The sequence below is a fragment of the Mesoplodon bidens genome (assembly GCF_964165515.1).
Source record: "Mesoplodon bidens genome assembly, chromosome: 7".
Lineage (NCBI taxonomy): Eukaryota > Metazoa > Chordata > Mammalia > Artiodactyla > Ziphiidae > Mesoplodon > Mesoplodon bidens.
The window spans coordinates 1,883,553-1,909,266 of NC_138164.1; the positions used below are offsets into that span (position 1 = coordinate 1,883,553).

The following is a 25,714-nucleotide window of genomic DNA, read 5'->3' on the forward strand; positions in this document are numbered from 1 at the left end:
AGGTTTTGGATCATTGTGTTTTCATTGTCATTTATCTCTAGGTATTTTTTGATTTCCTCTTTGATTTCTTCAGTGATCTCTTGGTTATTTAGTAACATTTTTTAGCCTCCATGTGTTTGTGTTTTTTACGTTTTTTTCCCTGTAATTGATTTCTAATCTCATAGCATTGTGGTCAGAAAAGATGCTTGATACGATTTCAGTTTTCTTAAATTTACTGAGGCTTGATTTGTGACTCAAGATGTGATCTGTCCTAGAGAATGTTCCATGCGTACTTGAGGAGAAAGTGTAATATGCCGGTTTTGGATGGAATGTCCTATAAATATGAATTAAACCTACCTGGTCTATTGTGTTATTTAAAGCTTGTGTTTCCTTATTAATTTTCTGTTTGAATGATCTGTCCATTTGTGTAAGTGAGGTGTTAAAGTCCCCCACCATTATTGTTTTACTGTCAATTTCCTGTTTAAGTGCTGTTAGCAGTTGCCTTATGTACTGAGGTGCCCCTATGTTGGGTGCCTATGTATTTATAACTGGTATATCTTCTTCTTGGATTGATCCCTTGATCATTATGTAGTGCCCTTCCTTGTCTCTTGTAACATTCTTTATTTTAAAGTCTATTTTATCTGATATGAGTATTGCTACTGCAGCTTTCTTTTGATTTCCATTTGCATGGAATATCTTTTTCTGTCCCCTCGCTTTCAGTCTGTTTGTTTCCCTAGGTCTGAAGTGGCTCTCTGTAGACAGCATATATATGGGTCTTGTTTTTGTATCCATTCAGCAAGCCTGTGTCTTTTGGTTGGAGCATTTAATCCATTCATGTTTAAGGTAATTATCGATATGTATGTTCCTATCACCATTTTCTTAATTGTTTTGGGTTTGTTTTGTAGGTCCTTTTCTTCTCTTGTGTTTCCCACTTAGAGAAGTTTCTTTAGCATTTGTTGTAGCGCTGGTTTGGTGGTGCTGAATTCTCTTAGCTTTTGTTTGTCTGTAAAGCTTTTGATTTCTCCATCGAATCTGAATGAGATCCTTGCCTGGTAGAGTAATCTTGGTTGTAGGTTCTTCCCTTTCATCACTTTAAGTATATCATGCCACTCCCTTCTGGCTTGTAGAGTTTCTGCTGAGAAATCAGCTGTTAACCTTATGGGAGTTCCCTTGTATATTATTTGTCAATTTTCCCTTGCTGCTTTCAATAATTTTTCTTTGTCTTTAATTTTTGCCAATTTGATTACTATGTGTCTCGGTGTGTTTCTCCTTGAGTTTGTGCTGTCTGGGATTCTCTGTGCTTCCTGGACTTGGGTGGCTATTTCCTTTCCCATGTTAGGGAAGTTTTCGTCTATAATCTATTCTAATATTTTCTCGGGTCCTTTCTCTCTCTCTTCTCCTTCTGGGACCCCTATAACATGAATGTTGTTGCGTTTAATGTTGTCCCAGAGGTCTCTTATGCTGTCTTCATTTCTTTTCATTCTTTTTTCTTTTTTCTTTTTTTTTGCGGTACGTGGGCCTCTCACTGTTGTGGTCTCTCCTGCTGCAGAGCACAGGCCCCGGACGCGCAGGCCCAGCGGCCATGGCTCACAGGCCCAGCCACTCCACGGCACGTGGGATCCTCCTGGACCGGAGCATGAACCCATGTCCCCTCCACCGGCAGACAGACTCCCAACCACCGCACCACCAGGGAAGCCCCAACATTCTTTTTTCTTTATTCTGTTCTGCAGCAGTGAATTCCACCATTCTGTCTTCCAGGTCACTTATCCGTTCTTCTGCCTCAGTTATTCTGCTATTGATTCCTTCTAGTGTAGTTTTCATTTCAGTTATTATGTTGTTCATCTCTGTTTGTTTGTTCTTTAATTCTTCTAGGTCTTTGTTAAACATTTCCGGCATCTTCTCGATCTTTGCCTCCATTCTTTTTCCGAGGTCCTGGATCATCTTCACTATCATTATTCTGAATTCTTTTTCTGGAAAGTTGCCTATTTCCACTTCATTTAGTTGTTTTTCTGGGGTTTTATCTTGTTCCTTCATCTGGTACATAGCCCTCTGCCTTTTCATCTTGTCTGTCTTTCTGTGAATGTGGTTTTTGTTCCACAGGCTGCAGGATTGTAGTTCTTCTTGCTTCTGCTGTCTGCCCTCTGGTGGATGAGGCTCTCTAAGAGGCTTGTGCAAGTTTCCTGATGGGAGGCACTGGTGGTAGGTAGAGCTGGCTGTTGCTCTGGTGGGCAGAGCTCAGTAAAAGTTTAATCCACTTGTCTGCTGATGGGTGGGGCTGGGTTCCCTCCCTGTTGGTTGTTTGGCCTGAGGCGACCCAACACTGGAGGCTACTTGGACTCTTTGGTGGGGCTAATGGCAGATAGTTGGAGCGCTCACGCCTAGGAGTACTTCCCAGAACTTCTGCTGCCAGTGTCCTTGTCTTTTCAGTGAGGCACAGCCACCCCCCACCTCTTCAGGAGACCCTCCAACACTAGCAGGTAGGTCTGGTTCAGTCTCCTATGGGGTCACTGCTCCTTCCCCTCGGTCCCAATGCCCACACTACTTTGTGTGTGCCCTCCAAGAGTGGAGTCTCTGTTTTCCCCAGTCCTGTCAAAGTCCTGCAATCAAATCCCACTAGCCTTCAAAGTCTGATTCTCTAGGAATTCATCCTTGCTTTGCCAGACCCCCAGGTTGGGAAGCCTGACATGGGGTTCAGATCCTTCACTCCAGTGGGTGGATTTCTGTGGTATAAGTCTTCTCCAGTTTGTGAGTCACCCACTCAGCAGTTATGGGATTTGATTTTATTGTGATTACACCCCTTCTAATTGTGGCTTCTCCTTTGTCTTTTCCTGTGGGGTGTCTTATTTGGTGAGTTCCAGTGTCTTCCTGTTGATGATTGTTCAGCAGTTAATTGTGATTCTGGTGTTCTCGAAACAGGGAGTGAGCGCATGTCCTTCTATTCTGCCATCTTAAACCAGTCTCTGATTTTTTAAATATTGTTTCCATTTTATAAATGTGAAAAACTAGTGCTCATAAAGGATCAGGAGTATAGTAAATGACAGATCTGTGACTGGAACTGGTGTACCCTTTATTAAAATATTTATTCTCTTAACCAGAATATTACACAGAAATTCTACAGATGGGATAAAAGCTCATCAACTTTCAGCGTATTTTTTGTTTCATAAATAAATCAGTGATTTACCAGTTTCTGATAAGTTTCACCTGAACCCAGAATGAGACAGGTCTGTTTATGCCAAATTCTGCAGGAAGAAGAATGACTTTTGAGGGTTTGCCTGACTTTGGGATTCCATGATTTCTCACGTTATATGTGGGAAGGTATTTGTAGGGAAATCCGTGGGCTGTAATTTCTGTACTGCCAGAATATTTGCTCCCATGATACTCATGCTGGGAGCCCATGGCTGACTTGCTCCATTCTTCAAAAAGATATCAAGCTCCCCAGGCTCTCTGCTTTTAATTTAAAATTTTAATTTATACTTTTCCATGGATGATACGGAGACAGACATGGCCATGAGTAAATATGTCAGGATAATCTATTGAATGGAATGAAAATGATGTGTGCTTGGGAAACATTTTAATTTCATCTTGCTCACTTCTTTGCCAACTATAATGAACAAATAGGGAGGCTGGGTTTAAAGCTGTTGAGGATGTAGTGATAGGGACGGTGGAGTGGGAGCCAGGCACAAATAAATAACGTGAACTGTTTGGGGTGGCTTCTCAAGGCGTTCCTGACCAGCCACTGAGCAGCTTCTGTGACAGCTGTTGTCTGAGACAAGGAGTCAGGGCTGAGAGGAAAAGCCCGCCTGCCTTTTACAACCCCCCCTGGAGTTCCATACCACTGGCCTGAGCCAGAGGGGCAAGGAATATGGGGCTGGATGATGGGAGAGGATAGGCCTTCATCATCCTTATCTTTGAAAGATGCTTTTCTTCTTTACCCAAGGGCTCACTGCTTCTGAAATGGCTTTGCCTTATGCTATACCTTTCAAGAGGAAGTTGCAAAGGAAGAACATGGAAAAAAGTTGGCTTCCAAAGCCATCTGTGATTCCAAGTGTGAGGTGACCATCCACCAGTGACTAACCTGGGCATTGTTCTGTGGGGAGACCCTCGGCTACATTCTGTGCTTCTCCTTCACCTGCCCTGAGATGCACTCTTACCACTGCTTCACCAGCTAACGGTGTCTCCTTGGTTTGGGAGTGAGACTCCTGGAATAATTTTCCCTTTTCCTTGGTGCTCAGCAGCATGTGTGCAGTAAGCATCTCTTAGAATTGAACATGCTGCTCTGAAGCTCCTGACCTGAAGTATTCCCTTCGACTGTGATCCTATCCTCATTGTCCCATTTCTCTTTAGCACTTACATGGATAGTGTTTGCTTTGAGCAATGCTTCTATCTGGTTGAGGATGGAATGTTCTGAGTACCTGGTCTAGGGTGAGGGTTGTCCTATGTGTACACAGAAACTGGCCAAGACAAGGACACCACTGCATAAGCTGTCGGGCCTGCGGGCCAATGGGGATTCTCTTTCAGGTGCATACAGCTGTACTGATTAATCTCTCAATTACGTATTTTAAGAAATACATCATTTTACCAGCCACTGGCCATCAATCTAGAAACCAGCCCATCAACCACTGTGCCAACATGCTGTGATCAAAGCCTGATACAAATACAAAGTTAAAGCTGTCTCAGTGGCTTTAGCTGGGAAAATAAACCTTAGATGGAAGTGAAATCCTACTGCAGAGTTCTGCATAGGTGAAGTACAGAATGCTTCTCAAGAGTGAGAAAATCTTAGATGCGAAAGAGCCTATAGGTGGACTGAGAAAGCCTTGGACCAGTGTTCTGGGTTCTGGTAAAAATGTAAATCTCTCCTTCTTTCTGAGCTATTAGTGAGTGGAATAACCTGTCTTGAAACCAGGCTCAAACAACCCTCCATTCTGTATATATTTGAAAATACAGAAAGAGAAGGCTTCAGAAGTCCCTGGGAAATGATAAACCAATGGATTCAGTATCACTTGGTTAAACTAACATACACTCCCATGGAACAGCAGTTGAGTTATGTTTTTCCAAATGCAGCAACAAGCTCTCTGACAATAGTAATAGAGCAGTTTCTGTTTAAGGAATGTTTACTATATGCAGGTACAATTCTGACTCTGGCTCATGTATCAGTATTATTTCATTCAGCTTCACAATAGCCCTAGGAGGTAGGTGAGTGTGTACATCCAACTGCACAGATGGGGAACGGGAAGCTCTGAGGGGGTAAACAAAGCACGTGTCCTGAGGCCGTCTGTTGGTCAATAGCAGAGCCCTTGCCTGTCTGAGCCAAGGCCCTCTCCTCAGCATCGCAATGTACTGTCTCTTTAGTGTCCAATTTACATATGTCGTCAAAGCTCATAAAGAACTCTAGACCCCCCTGCATCATTCTCAATATTGTCAAGAGTCATCTAGATGACCCATCTGGCCTGAGATGGGTTTAATCCTTCGTGGACGAGGGCCACCACTGTGTGGTCACCATGTATCCTACTTTCCATCACGTCCAGCCTCTTTCATGCCAACTCATTTGCTCAAGGACCTCATTCAAGCTTCCAGTGCATGGAACCCACCGGGTTCTCTATCCATCAGGGTCCCTGTCATCATGGCTCCTTTCACTCATCTGCTTTCCAATTTCTTTAAAGCTTGGCTTCTTTACCCTTGCCCAACTGGCACTCTTTAACACTGGATGAACCCAGCCATCCACGTTGTCTCCACCTGCAGCTCAGAGCTGAGCAGATATTCTTGGTTGGAGAATATCCTCAAAGCTGGCAGAGTAGTGTCGCTGTAAATTCTTGGCCATCAACTATAAGTGGGGCCTCAGCACTGCCTGTGGATCCTAGTATAGTTCCCTAGCAATTTTGCTGTCATTTTCTGTAGCAGCTATTTCACTTTTTCTTGCATCTACCTTCCCCCCTTTCTTACTTTCCCATTTACCCTCAACTGATAACTTTGCCCTCTACTTAGGAAAAGATAGAAACCATCACTCAGGAGCCTCCTTGCTTTCCCCTAGCCAGATCCACAAATCGATTTGGGTTGCTATTATTTTTTCCTTCTCTTATGACACAACAGCTGAAGCACCCGTCCTTCATGTGCTTTAGATCCCACACTCTTTCACCTTTACCGTATTTTTTCTTTGTGAGTCATCTGCTTTCTCCTACATCATCAGTTGCTTCTATTCAGTAAGATTGATCCCATCAGTATATGCTTACATATTAAGTATCATAGTGTGTAAGTATCATAATGTAAGAAGGCCGGTCCTTGTCTTATTGACAGTTGCATCTCTGGTTCACAGTAACATTGGGCTACTCAAAGTGTAGTTCCCCCCTCCCCATCAGCATGGTTACAGAGCTTGTTAGGAATGCAGACTTTTGGTTCCCACCTAGACCAAGTGAATCAATGACATGCACAGGTAACTTGTGGGCATTTAAAAGTTTGAAAAGCCCTAGCACACAATAGGTATTCAGTAAATATTTACAAAATGAATAAATAAATTCCCAGTGTTTCCAATCCTAATATAAACGAACAAAAACACTCTGGAGAGCCCAGTGACCTTTCTGGACTCCTGCCAATGACACTCTTTTCAGGATACCCCACACCTTCCTTGGTTTTGTTTAAATACTTTATGTCCTCCAGGACACTCATCCTGCATGCCTTGGTATATGTTTCCTACTTTTCTCTGAATAACATCCCTCCCCCACCTATACACATACACACGTGCACACAACACATACACACCCTTCCTGTGTATTAATGTGACTCCACACTCCAGCTGCTGTGAGCAAGGCACCATCCCCCAATTAGGAACAATGTGAGGAAGCCGTGTATCTGGAAGCCTTCAAAGTCAATCTCTTGCACTCCTGAAGACCCTCTAAGCAGCTCTTACCCCGCCCCATCCTCTGCAGAGGCTCTCCTGTATATTCTCCACCAGGACCCTATCCCTACATATGAGCTCTAGCAGAGTTATTACTCTCTCTGAATCGTAAAATTTTCCCCTTATGTAACTTAGGGTTCTTCTTGATGTTCTAGACTTGGCTGTATTTGTAACTCAGGAAATAACTGAGTCATTAAAGCTTCCCAGGAGAACAGCTTTGTGCAATTTAGCATACCTTAGGAATTGGTCTAAAAATTTAAAATTTTTTCTTCCCTCCTCTCTTTGCCTTTAAAACGTTCCTTTATTATTAGTCCTTAAATTCTCTAAAGCAAGATCGCCTTCTTCCCATTTTTTGAACTAGCATTATTATATTTATATAATATATTTTGATACATGTAAGGTTTTTAACTGAAATTCAGTTAACTATCAATTTATTTTTTTAAAAAGGCAATTGATAAAACAAAAGCAAAAAAAAACCCAAAACTAATATCGTGGGTAAATTTAAAAATGAAATTCAAAGAAATGCATTTTGGGGTTTTACCATTCAATGCTTTTACCTTTTTCAGCATTTCTTAACTTGACAACTTTCTGGAAGATCATTTTCTCAGGCAGGGGACAGGGGTGGGCAGAGACAAGGTGACCAGGGATTCCCAGTGATAATACTATTTTTAAAATGTTAAGTACATAAAATCATGAAACTAGGTATAAATGCCTTAACCTTATACCCTTCTATGACTCAAAAATCTAAAATTATAGATCATACACACATAAACTAACAAAATTAAAGTCTTCAGCATCAGTGGGGCAGATGATGCTTTATTCAAATTAATTTCCGTGTTGCGTGTGAATATGATGCTGACTGCTGTAAGGACTCCTCTGACTTCAGCATGTGTCCCTTGATGCCTAAGTTCTCCTCCACTTGGGTTCACTGCAACTTTGGGGACCCCCATTGCTCTGGCATCACGCAGCTTTCCTTGGCAGGGACGCCTTGCTGACACTGTGAGTCTGCCTCATACGTTTCTCATTAGCCTCAGACAATGAAAGAAGTACTCACTGATGCCCTTGTACTAACAGACACAAGGCCAAACACTGAAGTCTAACTGTGGTCAGACCACATCCACAACATGCATACATGATATTTGTACAGAGTATTATAAAAATGAAAAGAGTGAATTAAAAACTACAGCAGAGGACCTGTGGACCTTGTGTGTGTGTTTGTGTGTGTAAATGACTCATAGACCGGGGATAAGGGGGGGAAGGATAAATTGAGAGACTGGAATTGACATATACACACGACTATATATAAAATAAATAACTAATAAGAACCTGCTGTATAGCACAAGGAACTCTACTCAGTGCTCTATAATGGCCTATATGGGAAAAGAATCTAAAAAAAAAGAGTGGATATATATGCATGTATAACTGATTTACTTTGCTGTACACCTGAAGCTAACACAACATTGTAAATCAACTATACTCCAATAAAATTTTTTTTACAAAGACTCATAGAGATACACACATACATGTATCTCCAAGGACATCTACTTCACCTTATGTGGGTCCTTCTTTCCCAGCTTTATTGAAATAGAATTTACATATAACATCGTGTAAGTTTAAGGTGTACAGCATGTTGATTTGGAGCATTTATTTATTGCCAGATGATTACCTTTATAGAATAAGCTGTCACCTCCATCCCATCACGTAGTGTTTCTTTTTTGTGGTGAAAACATTTAAGATCTACTCTCGCAGCAAATTTCAAGGATATGATACAGTATCATTAGCTATAATCCTATGTGGGTTCTTTTTATGTCAGTTTGAAAAACATTATATTACATCTTTTTTTTAAAATTTATTTATTTATTTATTTATTTTTGGCTGCGTTGGGTCTTAGTTGCTGCGTGTGGGCTTTCTCTAGTTGTGGCGAGCAGGGGCTGCTCTTCATTGCGGTGCATGGGCTTCTCATTGCGGTGGCTTCTCTTGTTGCAGAGCATGGGCTCTAGGCACACGGACTTCAGTAGTTGTGGTTCGCAGCCTCTAGAGTGCAGGCTCAGTAGTTGCAGCACACGGGCTTCATTGCTCTGCGGCATGTGGCATCTTCCCGGACCAGGGCTCGAACCCCTATCCCCTGCCTTGGCAGGTGTATTCTTAACCACTGCACCACCAGGGAAGTCCCAACATTTTTTAATCATTATAAGTATATGCGGATCACCTACTAGCTGCCAAGTGGACTGTGGGAAGTGCTGGTGATACAAAGTGAAGACTACTGAGACGGTTATTTACAGCCTAATGAATAAGTATGTATATGATTAAATCCATTGCTGTAAATTCTGTGAAGAAGACCATCACATTAAAAAGAGGTATAGACCAATGTGTCTGTATTAGTGATTAAATTCTATCTGCCACTGTGTACTATTCATGAAGGCAGAGGGGCATGTGATATAATTTAGGTATTATCCCAATACCAAGGCATTATCTAGTTAACTTCAGTTTCTCAAAATGCCAATTGTCAGTTCTTTGAACACAGAATCTATAAAGTTATCTGTAAAGGAGACACACCATTTGTTAGGCTGGTTTCCAAGACTTGTTCTGCAGCTTTCCAGATTATCTAAATGTTCCTGCAGCTATCTGTACGTGTAAGTGAGATTTATTTTTAATCTGTGTATGTGACATTTATTTTTAATGCAGACTTGATTTTCAGACACGCGTCATATTGCATTCAGATTTAGGATGATAAAAACATCAGCATCTAGCAAGCAAGTGCAGTTGGGCATTCCTGAGTACTGTCTCTCTGCCAAGGATGCTCCCAATCCACACGGCACTCTCTGTTCCTTGCCCGGCTTTCAGTTTCACCAGTTACCATTTTCCAAAAATAATATACCTATTTACTTAGGTGCTTTTATTGTAGCCTCAAAGGGCATGACCTTTGTCTGACTCTTTCAGGCATCTCAGCTCCTACAACGTCACCTGGTACACATTAGACACTCATTAAATACTGTTGTGTGAATCATGGTACTTTTTAGTTTTGTATTTTCAGAGGCAAAATATAAAAATGAGAACAAAATAAGGACCACAAACAAAACAAGAAAGCTGGCCAATTTCACTTTTCAGGAACACTTTGTTATCTTGATTGAATTCCTGCGTGTCTTTTGTCTTGTTTCTTTAAGGCAGTGGTTCTCAAAGGGAAGTCCCCAGACCAGCAGCTCTGACCTCACCTGGAAACTGCTTAGGAAGGCAAATCCTCAGGCCACCTCCAGCTCACAGAATGGAAGGTCCTGGGAGGTGGGCTGAGCGATCTGTGTTCTAAAAATCTCTCTAGGTGATTTTTTTTTTTTTTTTTTTGCGGTACACGGGCCTCTCACTGCTGTGGCCTCTTCCGTTGTGAAGCACAGGCTCCAGACACGCAAGCTCAGCGGCAATGGCTCACGGGCCCAGCCGCTCTGCGGCATGTGGGATCTTCCCAGACCAGGGCACGAACCCGCGTCCCGTGCATCTGCAGGCGGACTCCCAACAACTGCGCCACCAGGGAAGCCCTCTCTAGGTGATTTTGATGCACAGCAAAGTCTGAAAAACACTGCTTTAAGGCATGGGTTTCCCCTAACTGTGAAACCAATCTGGCCACCTTAATCCCACGTTGCATATTCAGCGGAGCTGGACATGATGCTTTGCAAACAACACCCCTTTCCTCCACTGTCTTTCAGGTGTTCCTTTGCTCTTTATCTTTATTCTTACTTAATATTCTATTTTTTTTTACAACTTTATTGGAGTATAATTGCTTCACAAAGGTGTATTAGCTTCTGCTTTATAACAAAGTGAATCAGTTATACATATACATCTGTTCCCATATCTCTACCCTCTTGCGTCTCCCTCCCTCCCACCTTCCCTATCCCACCCCTCCAGGCGGTCACAAACCACTGAGCTGATCTCCCTGTGCTATGCGGTTGCTTCCCACTAGCTATCTACCTTACGTTTGGTAGTGTATATATGTCCATGCCTCTCTCTCGCTTTGTCACAGCTTACCCTTCCCCCTCCCCACATCCTCAAATCCATTCTCAAGTAGGTCTGTGTCTTTATTCCTGTTTTACCCCTAGGTTCTTCATGACATTTTTTTTTCTTAAATTCCATATATATGTGTTATACGGTATTTGTCTTTCTCTTTCTGACTTACTTCACTCTGTATGACAGACTCTATGTCTGTCCACCTCATTACAAATAGCTCAATTTCATTTCTTTTTATGGCTGAGTAATATTCCATTGTATATATGTGCCACATCTTCTTTATCCATTCATCCGATGATGGACACTTAGGTTGTTTCCATCTCCGAGCTATTGTAAATAGAGCTGCAATGAATAATTTGGTTCATGACTGTTTTTGAATTATGGTTTTCTCAGAGTACTTGCCCAGTAGTGGGATTGCTGGGTCATATGGTAGTTCTATTTGTAGTTTTTTAAGGAACCTCCATACTGTTCTCCATAGTGGCTGTACCAATTCACATTCCCACCGGCAGTGCAAGAGTTCCCTTTTCTCCACACCCTCTCCAGCATTTATTGTTTCTAGACTTTTTGATGATGGCCATTCTGACTGGTGTGAGATGATATCTCGTTGTAGTTTTGATTTGCATTTCTCTAATGATTAATGATGTTGAGCATTCTTTCATGGGTTTGTTGGCAGTCTGTATAACTTCTTTGGAGAAATGCCTATTTAAGTCTTCTGCCCATTTTTGGATTGTGTTGTTTGTTTTTTTGCTATTGAGCTGCATGAGCTACTTATAAATTTTGGAGATTAATCCTTTGTCAGTTGCTTCATTTGAAAATATTTTCTCCCACTCTGAGGGTTCTCTTTTGGCCTTGTTTATGGTTTCCTTTGCTGTGCAAAAGATTTGAAGTTTCATTAGGTCTCATTTGTTTATCTTTGTGTTTATTTCCATTTCTCTAGGAGGTGGGTCCAAAAGGATCTTGCTGTGATTTATGTCATAGAGTGTTCTGCCTATGTTTTCCTCTAAGAGTTTGATAGTTTCTAGCCTTATATTTGGGTCTTTAATCCACTTTGAGCTTATATTTGTGTATGGTGTTAGGAAGTGATCTAATCTCATAGTTTTACATGTCCCTGTCCAGTTTCCCCAGCACCATTTATTGAAGAGGCTGTCCTTTCTCCACTGTATATTCCTGCCTCCTTTATGAAAGATAAGGTGACCATATGTGCGTGGGTTTATCTCTGGGCTTTCTATCCTGTTGCATTGATCTATCTTTCTGTTTTTGTGCCAGTGCCATACTGTCTTGATTACTATAGCTTTGTAGTATAGTCTGAAATCAGGAAGCCTGATTCCTCCAGCTCCGTTTTTCTTTCTCAAGATTGCTTTGGCTATTTGGGGTCCTTTATGTTTCCATACAAATGTTGAAATTATTTTTTCTAGTTCTGTGAAAAATGCCAGTGGTAGTTTGATAGGGATTGCATTGAATCTGTAGATTGCTTTCGTTAGTAGCATCATTTTCAAAATATTGATTCTTCCAATCCAGGAACATGGTATATCTCTCCATCTATTTGTATCGTCTTTAATTTCTTTCATCAGTGTCTTATTTTCTGCATACAGGTCTTTTGTCTCCTTAGGTAGGTTTATTCCTAGATATTTTATTCTTTTTGTTGCAATGGTAAATGGGAGTGTTTTCTTGATTTCACTTTCAGATTTTTCATCATTAGTGTATAGGAATGCCAGAGATTTCTGTGCATTAATTTTGTATCCTGCTACTTTACCAAATTCATTGATTAGCTCTAGTAGTTTTCTGGTAGCATCTTTAGGATTCTCTATGTATAGTATCATGTCATCTGCAAACAGTGACAGCTTTACTTCTTCTTTTCCGATTTGGATTCCGTTTATTTCCTTTTCTTCTCTGATTGCTGTGGCTAAAACTTCCAAAACTATGTTGGATAAGAGTGGTGAGAGTGGACAGCCTTGTCTTATTCCTGATCTTAGTGGAAATGGTTTCAGGTTATCACCATTGAGGACAATGTTGGCTGTGGGTTTGCCATATATGGCCTTTATTATGTTGAGGAAAGTTCCCTCTATGCCTACTTTCTGCAGGGTTTTTATCATAAATGGGTGTTGAATTTTGTTGAAATCTTTCTCTGCATCTGTTCAGATGATCATATGGTTTTTCTCCTTCAATTTGTTAATATGGTGTATCACGTTGATTGATTTGTGTATATTGAAGAATTCTTGCATTCCTGGAATAAGCCCCACTTGATCATGGTGTATGATCCTTTTCATGAGCTGTTGGATTCTGTTTTCTAGTATTTTGTTGAGGATTTTTGCATCTATGTGCATCAGTGATATTGGCCTGTAGTTTTCTTTCTTTGTGATATCCTTGTCTGGTTTTGGTATCAAGGTGATGGTGGCCTCGTAGAATGAGTTTGGGAGTGTTCCTCCCTCTGCTATGTTTTGGAAGAGTTTGAGAAGGATAGGTGTTAGCTCTTCTCTAAATCTTTGATAGAATTTGCCTGTGAAGCCATCTGGTCCTGGACTTTTGTTTGTTGGGAGATTTTTAATCACAGTTTCAATTTCAGTGCTTGTGATTGGTCAGTTCATATTTTCTATGTCTTCCTGATTCAGTCTTGGCAGGTTGTGCATTTCTAAGAATTTGTCCATTTCTTCCAGGTTGTCCATTTTCTTGGCATAGAGTTGCTTGTAGTAATCTCTCATGATCTTTTGTATTTCTGCAGTGTCAGTTGTTACTTCTCCTTTTTCATTTCTAATTCTATTGATTTGAGTCTTCTCCCTTTTTTTCTTGATGAGTCTGGCTAATGGTTTATCAATTTTGTTAATCTTCTCAAAGAACCAGCTTTTAGTTTTATTGATCTTTGCTATCGTTTCCTTCATTTCTTTTTCATTTATTTCTGATCTGATTTTTACGATTTCTTTCCTTCTGCTAACTTTGGGTTTTTTTTCCCTTCTTTCCCTAACTGCTTTAGGTTCAAGGTCAGGTTGTTTACTCGAGATGTTTCCTGTTTCTTAAGGTGGGATTGTATTGCTATAAACTTCCCTCTTAGAACTGCTTTTGCTGTATCCCATAGGTTTTGGGTCGTTGTGTCTCCATTGTCATTTGTGTCTAGGTATTTTTTAATTTCCTGTTTGATTTCTTCAGTGATCACTTCGTTATTAAGTAGTGTATTGTTTAGCCTCCATGTGTTTGTATTTTTTACAGATCTTTTTCTGTAATTGATGTCTAGTCTCATAGCATTGTGGTCGGAAAAGATACTTGATACAATTTCAATTTTCTTAAATTTACCAAGGCTTGGTTTGTGACCCAAGATATGGTCTATCCTGGAGAACATTCCATGAGCACTTGAGAAAAATGTGTATTCTGTTGTTTTTGGTTGGAATGTCCTATAAATATCAATTAAGTCCATCTTGTTTAATGTATCATTTAAAGCTTGTGTTTCCTTATTTATTTTCATTTTGGATGATCTGTCCGTTGGTGAAAGTGGGGTGTTGAAGTCCCCTACTATGAGTGTGTTACTGTCGATTTCCCCTTTTATGGCTGTTAGTATTTGCCTTATGTATTGAGGTTGTCCTATGTTGGGTGCATAAATATTGACAATTGTTATATCTTCTTCTTGGAATGATCCTTTGATCATTATGTAGTGTCCTTCTTTGTCTCTTCTAATAGTCTTCATTTTAAAGTCTATTTTGTCTGATATGAGAATTGCTACTCCAGCTTTCTTCTGATTTCCATTTTCATGGAATATCTTTTTCCATCCCCTTACTTTCAATCTGTGTGTGTCTCTAGGTCTGAAGTGGGTCTCTTGTAGACAGCATATATATGGGTCTTGTTTTTGTATCCATTCAGCCAATCTGTGTCTTTTGGTGGGAGCATTTAGTCCATTTACATTTAAGGTAATTATCGATATGTATGTTCCTATTCTCATTTTCTTAATTGTTTTTGGTTCATTATTGTAGGTCTTTTCCTTTTGTTGTGTTTCTTGCCTAGAGAAGTTCCTTTAGCATTTGTTGTAAAGCTGGTTTGGTGGTGCTGAACTCTCTCAGCTTTTGCTTGTCTGTAAAGGTTTTAATTCCTCCATCAAATCTGAATGAGATCCTTGCTGGGTAGAGTAATCTTGGTTGCAGGTTTTTCTCCTTCATCACTTTAAATATGTCCTGCCACTCCCTTCTGGCTTGTAGAGTTTCTGCTGAAAGATCAGCTGTTAACCTTATGGGGATTCCCTTGTGTGTTATTTGTTGTTTTTCCCTTGCTGCTTTTAATATGATTTCTTTGTGTTTAATTTTTGACAGTTTGATTAATATGTGTCTTGGTGTATTTCTCCTTGGATTTATTTCGTATGGGACTCTCTATGCCTCCTGGAGTTGATTAACTACTTCTTTTCCCTTATTAGGGAAGTTTTCAACTATAATCTCTTCAAATATTTTCTCAGTCCCTTTCTTTTTCTCTTCTTCTTCTGGAACCCCTATAATTCGAATGTTGGTGCGTTTAATGTTGTCCCAGAGGTCTCTGAGACTGTCCTCTGTTCTTTTCATTCTCTTTTCTTTATTTTGCTCTGCAGCAGTTATTTCCACTATTTTATCTTCCACCTCACTTATCCGATCTTCTGCCTCAGTTATTCTGCTATTGATCCCATCTAGAGTATTTTTTATTTCATGTATTGTGTTTTTAATCGATGCTTGATTCATCTTTAGTTCTTCTAGGTCCTTGTTAACTGTTTCTTGCATTTTGTCTATTCTATTTCCAAGATTTTGGATCCGGGAAATAGAATCTTGGATCATCTTTACCATCATTATTCTGAATTCTTTTTCAGGTAGACTGCCTATTACCTCTTCATTTGTTAGATCTGGTGGGTTTTTATCTTGCTCCTTCTCCTGCTGTGTGTTTTTCTGTCTTCTCATTTTGCTTATGTTACTGTGTTTGGGATCTCCTTTTTGCAGGCTGCAGGTTCGTAGTTCCCGTTGTTTTTGGTGTCTGTCCCCAGTGGCTAAGGTTGGTTTAGTGGGTTGTGTAGGCTTCCTGGTGGAGGGGACTAGTGCCTGTGTTCTGGTGGATGAGGCTGGATCTTGTCTTTCTGGTGGGCAGGTCCACGTCTGGTGGTGTGTTTTGGGGTGTCTGCGGACTTTTTATGATTTTAGGCCACCTCTCTGCTAATGGGTGTCGTTGTGTTCCTGTCTTGCTAGTTGTTTGGCATAGGGTGTCCAGCACTGTAGCTTGCTGGTCGTTGAGTGAAGCTGGGTGCTGGTGTTGAGATGGAGATCTCTGGGAGATTTTTGCCATTTGATATTATGTGGAGCTGGGAGGTCTCTTGTGGACCAGTATCCTGAAGTTGGCTCTCCCACCTCAGAGGCACAGCACTGACTCCTGGCTATAGCACCAAGAGCCTTTCATCCACATGGCTCAGAATAAAAGGGAGAAAAAGTAGAAAGAAAGAATTAGTAGAAGTAGAAAGAAAGAAAGAAAGAAAGAAGGGAGGGAAGGTAGGAAAAAAGAAAGAGAAGATAAAGTAAAATAGAATAAACTATGATAAAATATAGTAAAGTTATTAAAGTAAAAAATAATTATTAAAAAAATTAAAAAAAAATGGACGGATAGAACCCTGAGACAAATGGTGAAAGCAAAGCTATACAGACAAAATCTCACACAGAAGCATACACATACACACTCACAAAAAGAGGAAAAGAGGAAAAAATCACAAATCTTGTTCTCAAAGTCTACCTCCTCAATTTGGGATGATTCGTTGTCTATTCATGTATTCCACAGATGCAGGGTACATCAAGTTGATTTTGGAGCTTTAATTTGCTGCTCCTGAGGCTGCTGGGAGAGATTTTCCTTTCTCTTCTTTTTTCTCACAGCTCCTGTGTCTCAGCTTTGGATTTGGCCCCGCCTCTGCGTATAGGTCACCGGAGGGTGTCTGTTCTTCACTCAGACATGACGGGGTTAAAGGAGCAGCTGCTTCGGGGACTCTTGCTCACTCAGGCCGGGGGGCAGGGAGGGGTACGGAGGTGGGGCGAGCCTGCGGCGGCAGAGGCCTGTGTGACGTTGCACCAGCCCAAGGCGCTCCGTGCACTTTCCCGGGCAAGCCGTCCCTGGATCTCGGGACCCCGGCTGTGGCGGGCTGCACAGGCTCCGCGGAAATGGGGCATGGACAGTGACCTGCGCTCGCACACAGGCCTCTTGGCAGCGGCAGCAGCAGCCCCAGCATCCCATGACCGCGTCTCCAGGGTCCGTGCCTTTAGCCGCGGCTCGCGCCCGTCTCTGGAGCTTCTTTAAGCATCACTCTTAATGCCCTCTCCTCGTGCACCAGGAAACAAAAGGGAAGAAAAAGTCTCCTGCCCCTTCGGCAGCTGCAGACTTTTTCCCCGGACTCCCTCTGGGCTAGCCGTGGTGCACTAACCCCTTCAGGCTCTCTTCCTGCCGCCAGCCCCAGTCCTCTCCCTGCGCTCCGACCGAAGGCCGAGCCTCAGCTCCCAGCCCCGCCTGCCCTGACAGCCGAGCAGACAAGCCTCTTGGGCTGGTGAGTGCTGGTCGGAACCGATCCTCTGTGCGGGAATCTCTCCGCTTTGCCCTCCGCACCCCTGTGGCTGCGCTCTCCTCCGCGCCTCCGAAGCTCCCCCCTCCACCACCCGCAGTCTCCGCCCGCGAAGGGGCTCCTAGTGTGTGGAAACCTTTCCTCCTTCACGGCTCCCTCCCACTGGTGCAGGTCCTGTCCCTGTCCTTTTGTCTGTGTTTGTTCTTTTTTCTTTTGCCCTACCCAGGTACGTGGGGAGTTTCTTGCCTTTTGGGGGGCCTGAGGTCTTCTGTCAGCGTTCAGTAGGTGTTCTGTAGGAGTTGTTCCACGTGTAGATGCATTTCTGATGCATCTGTGGGGAGGAAGGTGATCTCCACATCTTACTCTTCCGCCATCTTCCCCTGAGCTCCCTTACTCTTTATTCTTTATTCTTATCCCTACACCTCTCCTCACACATAGCTAGAGGTGGTTTATGGATGTGAAAAAATCACTTCCAAGTATTCTTCCTGTTCCCCAAAGCTGTTTTATCGCTTATGAGAAGATTAAATAACTATCATAACTTTGAGGGAAACTCTGGCTGGCCTAATAACTTGGGTTCTCAAACCACAAGCCCTGTTTTTATTAGTATCTTTAATAGAAGCCTTGAAGTACAGGGACCCCCGTGCCAGGCTGCCCAGGTTTGAATCCCCTGCCTGATGGTGTTGATGCAAGTTCGTGTGCCCAGCACACAGTGAGGCCAAACAAACGGAAACTTCGGAGTTTGGAGCAGAGTAAAGTTTATGATCAGCTTGTGCACAATTCTCCGACTGTCTGATGGTGTGGCAGCAGGGTGGTGTCACAGGGGTCCACATTATCAGTCCTTAGGCAACAGGAGGCCTGGGGCTATGGGCTCAAGGTCGCCAAGGAGTTAACATCTGCCATTTGTTGGAGGGGGGTAGGTTTACATCTGCAAAACAACTCAGGAAATGTGCATCCAACACTATTATCTAGGTACTTCAGAGAGAAGCAAAGCAGAGGATCTGGGGGAAGGCCTGTCCGAGGAAGGCCCCATGGGGTCCTGCTTGGTTACAATGGTGCCGGCCTTGGATGTTAGGAGACCTGAACCGCTCTGTCTGTTCCTCACTGTACAATGTGGACAGTGATAGAGCGTCTCTCAAAGGGTAGCCATGGGATCAAGTGATTTAATATATGGAAGGTTCTTAAACTGTGCTGGGCACAGAACACTCACTGTGTAATTGTAGACGTTCCAGTAGAGGTGCCATGAGTTCTATTGTATTTGGGCCAGTAGGCAGGGTTAGCTTGGAATGTAAGAATTTTAAATACCTGAAAGTGTTTTCAAGAAATTGGAAAGTTGTCATTAATATTTCTTAACTTTCCTCTTGGCTTCCCCTTATTTAACATTAAAAACTCTCCTTCGTGGGCTTCTGGTTAAAGAGAGTCCAAGTCGTAGCCACAGCCAGCAGGGCAGGAGCGGGGTTTGGAACAATACTTAAGCATAATGTTAAGTCTTTTTCTGAGCTCTTCTTCCTGCTGTTCAGAGGATGGTGAAAGGGCCCTCTCGTGATGGAGGAAAGCGAGAAGCCCTGAAAGGACGCTTTCTTCTGAGGCACAGAAGCGTTAAGAGGCAGATAACTGTCCTCAACTGACAGAATCTTTCTGCTAAGTGTCTTTGTCATCTGTTAGGTTCTAGGGTTGTGTAGACTCAGCGAAGCAGCTCTACCCCATTAGAGAGATGGACTTACTTCCCTCTATGTGTTTTCCATTCCCACTAATGAGGCCCAGGCTTGAGAGCAGGTGAATTGGACCTTAGTCATCCATCCGGGGTACGTCCACCAAGTGGTACACAAGGCTTTCCAAGGGCTGTGTGGCAGGGCACTGTGCCACCCAGAGGGTAGAGTTGGACTGCTCTGCCTCAAAGTCAGCCCCTACCAGACCCTGCAGCAATTTGAACTGGTGCAATTCACCCCCAACCTGCAGTTGTAGGTCTTACACAAGGAAATGTATCTAAAGAAGTACATTTTCAAGATCTAAAATGTCCTAAAATGGATCTGCCTGAGAAAGACCTGTGTTTGAGCTGTAGTTCTGGTTGTCCTTTCTGACTGATCCCACTTTAATTGTCTGGGAGAGAATGTTCCTTTACTTTCATTGTTACCTCCACCGCTATTATCAATCTGTCATCAAACAGAGTATCAGTCTTGAGGGAGAGTCCCACCAAAGTAAAGCAGAGAAGTCCTGAAGGAAATGGCACAGTTTTTCTTCAGTAATAAAGTCATGGCAAAACTGGTACCTTCTCTATCTTGGAATTAGAATCCAGAGAGATAGAGATGTTTTCTGACAGAGGGCAGGGTGATTTGGCATATTAAAATAAACAGTATTTCAATTTTCCCCACCTTTCTCAGCATATTGGGTTAAACAAAGTGCTTCTAAGTGACAGAATAACACATCTTTAATAGTCATTTGATAAGGCCTAGTAAAATGTTAGCAATATACTGTCCAGATACTGAGAAATTGAATGAATTTAATACTGGATTACAAAGTCCTTTGCAAGTCAGGTATTTTCCAATTCATTGCTTTAAAAGAAATTGAAGGAGGAATTAATTGAATTGTCAGCTGTGAGATCATTAAAATAATTTTTGAAGCTATATTACTATGTGGTTTTTGGCATATATCTTGGAAGAGGTTCAAAGAATTGAGTGACATTGCTATACAAGGTTTTCATTTCTATCTCCTTGCTTATGTGAACTTGTTTTTTTTTCAAAGCAAAATAGGAATAGAATTGATCCTGAGTTCTCATTCTAGTATAATGATATTTATCGATGGTATAATAAACAGAAAAGCCTCGTCTATCCCATTGAGAGCTATATTTCCAGTAAATGTTTACTTCTTATATTTAATTATTACTTAACCACATGTATAATATATTTATGTTATTTTATCAATATTATCTTTGTAATGATAACTCATTCTAAAAGAAAATATTATTCAGAGCTTTACGGTCACAGAACATGAAAGAAATTTAAATTTCAATCTTTATACTTTATATATATTGTTGCAAATAAATATGATAGCTGATCAATAAAAGATTTTCAAGCATAAAATATGCTTGAAATATTATATCAGGATAAAATCCTGCAGAGGATATATAATAGATACACAAGTTCAAGTTTAGAAAAGGAGCAATGCACATTTTATGACTGTTAAAAAAGGGCTTGTTCATGAATTTTGAAAGTAGACAATCATGAGTATCAAATTGCTATGATATTTAAATTCGTATAGAGATATATATAAAGGAACATTATGACATTTTAATTTTAAAATGTGAATAATCTCCACAGACCAAAAATGCATCCTTTGCAACTATTACCTAAACTTTAAAAATATTATGTCAACTTAAAATGTGAAAAGGGTTATGTAATTGACCAAAATAAAAGCAAGCATATTGTCTACACTGTCACCTGGGTGTGTGTGGTTCCAGGGTCTGGAAGACAACACCCTTCATTCTGTCCAGTTTACCATCTACTTCCAGGCTGGCCGCACTGTACAGTAGGAATTTAACCTTTAGGAGTCATTCAAACAGGGATTTAATCTTCATGGAAATACAGCTGTTATTAAGAAAGTTGGCACATTAGTTCATATCAGTGATTTGCAACTGAGAGTGAATGAATGTGTTTATCATATTTTTTTCCTAAGAAATGCTTTTGAAAGTGGGGAGCAGAGAGGGCCCATTAGGGCTTTAGTCCTCATAAGGGAAATGGACAGCTGCTGTAGAAGGAATAAAAATGCACAGAAAGTAAAGCTAGGGCCCCAAGGTTGTGGAGGAGACAACATGACCTTAGTTTTTCTTTTTTTTCTTAAATTAATTTATTCCTTATTGAAATGAAGTTGATTTACAATGTTGTTTTAGTTTCAGGCGTACAGCAAAATGATTCAACTATACATACATATGTATTTTTTTCAGATTCTTTTCCCTTATAGGTTACTACAAAATACTGAGTATAGTTCCCTGTGCTAGAGATCAGCTCGGTGCTTTGTGACCGCCTGGAGGGGTGGGATAGGGAGGGTGGGAGGGAGGGAGACGCAAGAGGTAAGGGATATAGGAACATATGTATATGTATAACTGATTCACTTTGTTATAAAGCAGAAACTAACACACCATTGTGAAGCAATTATACTCCAATAAAGTTGTAAAAAAAAAAAATAGTTCCCTGTGCTATAAGTAGGTCCTTGTTGTTTATATATTTTATATATAATAGCATGTATATGTTACACGCAAATTCCTAATTTATCCCCCCACCCTTCCCCTTTGGTAGCCATAAGTTTGTTTTCTGTGAGTCTATTTCTGTTTTGTAAATAAGTTCATTTGTATCATTTTTTTAGATTCCACATATAAGTGATATCTTATATTTGCCTTCTCTGTCTGGCTTACTTCACTTGGTATTGGTTTGGTCAAAAAGTTCATTCGGTTTTAAGCAAAAATAAAAGATATATTTTTCATTTTCACCAAGAATTTTATCGAACAATGTAAATTCACTAACCAAATGAACTTTTTGGCCAATCCAGTATGATAATCTCTAGGTCCATCCATGTTGCTGCAAATGGCATTATATCATTGTTTTTTTATGGCTGAGTAATATTCCATTGTATGTGCATACCACATCTTCTTTATCCATTCCTCTGTCAATGGACATTTAGGTTGCTTCCATGTCCTGGCTATTGTATCTATTTCTGCATTAAACCTGATAACCTGCAGGTCATACACACCGACAAGCAAATTCCATTTGCTCGTAGCCTCCATTCATAGCCTCTGACTGTTGGGAAGAGTAGGTTAGGGTATGTGGGGTAGTGGTCTGCTTGGCCACTTTCTCCTTCCCTCTCCTGAAATCTTAAGAGGTAGCCATGACTGCCTCAAAGACTGCTGGCACTGTACCATGACTTTCCAGACTCTGTGATATCAATTGCAGTTGGAGGGCTCTGGGCGGCTTAGGAGTACAGGAGATGATGGACACGAGGGAGGTCTGGAGGTAAATATGTCCAAGTTTTGACTTAACAACAAGTTAAGCATTTGCTGTGTGGATTATCTGTGACCTACTTGAAATACTGATGCACTCCGTCTCCCCTCTGGCTCTGGGCCACTTCTCCCACAAGTTGGTAACTGTGCTCGAGAAATAAATATAAACTAATTTTCATAGAAGCCTAAGGGGAAAAATAAGATGGAAAGCAAATATACAGCAAAGATATTCACATAATATGCTCCTAAATCGAATAGAAATGATTTTGTAGCATCAGTTCTTCAGGAGGATTCAGGCCACTGTTTCCCTCTGTTTAGGAAGTTTTATCAATAATTCATTCCCTTTAGCACTGGGCTATGTTATTTCATTTACCCCTTGAATGACAACAGCTGTGTTTATAACAGAATCTCTGAACACTCTCTCCCTCCCTCCCCTCCCCGATCCTCACTCACAGATGTACCATAGATGACCGGGTCACCCGGGTGGCCTGGCTGAACCGCAGCACCATCCTCTACGCCGGGAATGACAAGTGGTCCATAGACCCTCGCGTGATCATACTGGTTAACACGCCAACCCAGTACAGCATCATGATCCAGAACGTGGACGTGTACGACGAAGGCCCGTACACCTGCTCCGTGCAGACGGACAACCACCCCAAAACCTCCCGGGTGCACCTCATCGTGCAAGGTAGGCGGCCTGGCCAGGGGGCTCACGTTCCCCTCAGTGATGCAGGGGAAGCATGATCTCAGCTTGTCCTTCTACTCCTGTAGAAAGACACAAAAGGCCATTTCCTCTGTAGAATCCAGAGACTGAGTGTCTGTCCTGGATTCCTTCCACCTGCTGGGGTCTTGACTAAGTACTGAGTATCTTTACAGAGTTTCTCCATTTTCTCTCTGGTCCTTCTGCTCTCATTAATAGGTTGTTTGGCATGTTTGCGCTGGTTGAGCTTTCTGGAGTTGGGAAAAGATATATTAGAAATATCTATTATGTTATACTATATTATATTATATAGATATTAGTTACTTAGCACTCTGGAGTTGGGAAAAGATATATTAGGAAATGGATACGGTACTACTCTCTGCGCCTTTTATTGTTCAGAGGCTTATTTCATGATAAAAGGTTAATAATATTGATGTGAAATCGTGTGACATATGACTGTTCTTGCATAGCTAGTGGTTGTGTCTGTACCAGAAGGGGTTCTGAGTGTTGTTTGGCATTGCTGCTGAGTCCGTGTACACCCTTTTAGCCCCACAATGGCGTTGAGGTCAAGAGGGATATTAGTCAAAATGTTATCTCCAGGTCTATGTTGGAAATAAATCTATGTAATTGAAAGGGGGGAATCCCTAACATTCTCTCCCATTCTCCCGTAAAAGTCTGAATTAGTATAACCCAGGCATAGTAGTTAAGAGTTTTTCATTTGAATTTTACTTTGTAGGAGAAAAATGGGGTTGAAGAAGTGTCAGAACCTCAGATATCAACTATTAAGTGTTAAGAATTAAAAACTCATGCAGAGAGCAGTCAAGAGAATTGGGGAACCATCTTAAAACAAGGCAGCTCTACAAATGACCTTATGTCGAACTGCCCCCTACCAACACCCCCGTCACTATGTAAAGCAATTTCTATCAGGTATCCACTCATGGTAGCAATGAGGTGCTGAGCAGATTAGCTCCCATCCCCCTATGACATATCCTTCCTCCACCAAAGGAGAGGTTTGAGTGGACCTTTCTCAGTGTCCCCTATGCTGATGTCTCGTAGCCATGCCTTGAGCTCAGAAAGAGTCCCTGTGTGTGACTTAGTGTCAGTAACTGCCTTTTATGAGATCCCATCTGCAGTTGATCCAATGGGTTTTATTTTTTTTTCAGTTTCTGAAATGTGTATGGCATTCTTGCTTAGCTAATATGGATTCCCTCATTCCTGCCTTTCTAGAAAATATAATTTTGCTCATCTCAGATGCTGTCATGGGAAGTTTGAGTAGGGGTTAGAGTCTTTTCGTGCTTTGGTCACGTGTGCAAATCAAGGTGGCCATTCTTTTCTTTTGTCTGGAACAGCTCTTTGCTAGCAGAGCATCTGGGGCTTTGGCTCTGCACACTGTGGTAATGGCCTGAGCTGGACCAGAGGTCTGTCTGCTACAGCCCTGGCTCCCGGCAGGCCCTGGTGCCGCCATAGTGCTGAAACCTTGCCTCTGTTCAACCTCTAAGCCCTTCTCTCACCCACACGCTCCCAGACTCCCACATCTGCCTGCTACACGAGGACACCCGTGCTCCGCTGTGTCTGTTCTCCATCCATGTCCCACTAGGGGTATGGCTTGGGGATGATCTGCTTGGAAGCTACAAGACGGCCTGCCATCTGGAGATAAAGACAAGTGTCATGGCTGATGCTTCTCCTCAGAGGCTGGTGGAGACCCTCACTGGGATCAGTCGTCTGAGACGAGCGGGGATGTCTGCAGAAAACAAGGGAACTCAAGCTCTCACCACCCGCCTGCCACCTGGGCTTGGCTCCAGAGGAGCAGAAATTCTCGGCATGGGAAGTAACGCCTCCGTGGCGCCTCCGTGGCCTTGACAACAATGTTATCTTCAAATTCAGGAAATTCGTCACTGAAAGAAAAAAAAAAAAGAACTGTCAGGCCCTGTACAGAAACAGACTCAAGCAGAGCAAGGCTATCACTTTTCAGGGAAGAAGACAGACTGTGTAAGTGTGTCAAAGCCAATACAGGCCATAAAGGGCTTGTGGTACAGAGCTTCAGGGATATGTTCTTCGTAAGAAGCTTGGAGTAATTCCTGGGGCTGGATGTGAAAGCCAGTGGGGCCTCAGAGCTTTGGGTCAGAAAGACTCTGGGAAGAGGCAAGAAGCAGGGCAGGGGAGTCCTTCATCCCAGAGGTGACGTCCTCAAGTCTCCACGCTTTAGGCCGAGCAACTTCTGTAGCTCCAGGCAATGCAATGCAAAGATCAGGAGGGCAGAGGAGGAAGGGGAGCAACTCCTCTTGGGAACCTCAGCAGACTGAGCTTTACACTTACTGAGAGGCTCAAATAAGGAGCTCAGGGAGCCGTTCTTCCTTGGGGAATCAGTTGAGTTTCCAGTGGGTGGAAGCTGAGACCCCGCGGCTCAATTAGAAAAAAGCCCAGACGTCTCCTCTTTCCCAGCAGCTATCGGCTTTTGTCCAGTCTATAGATTAATTTTTCAGACTTAGTGTTAGTTCAGGTTAAAGATAATGAAAGTTTCCTAATCCTCTTAAAGAAGATTTATCTGACCGAGTAGAAAGCTTTTGGAATACAATAAGGCATGTATAAAACTGAGGTCTAATCCTGCCTTTAATTTCAAACTGCTGATGGGTA

The 25,714-nt window shown here is 41.9% G+C and overlaps 1 protein-coding gene across 2 annotated transcripts in view; it reads left to right on the forward strand.

The window, feature by feature from the left end:
* Positions 1–25,714, forward strand: part of OPCML (opioid binding protein/cell adhesion molecule like) — a gene marked incomplete at both ends in the record, with an annotated part of 1,087,629 nt that overhangs the window by 842,369 nt on the left and 219,546 nt on the right. For both annotated transcript variants that reach the window (XM_081240616.1, XM_081240617.1), the window contains one exon: positions 22,836–23,068. In XM_081240616.1, the coding sequence (XP_081096742.1) occupies positions 22,836–23,068 (233 nt within the window). The remainder of the gene's footprint in view (positions 1–22,835; positions 23,069–25,714) is intronic.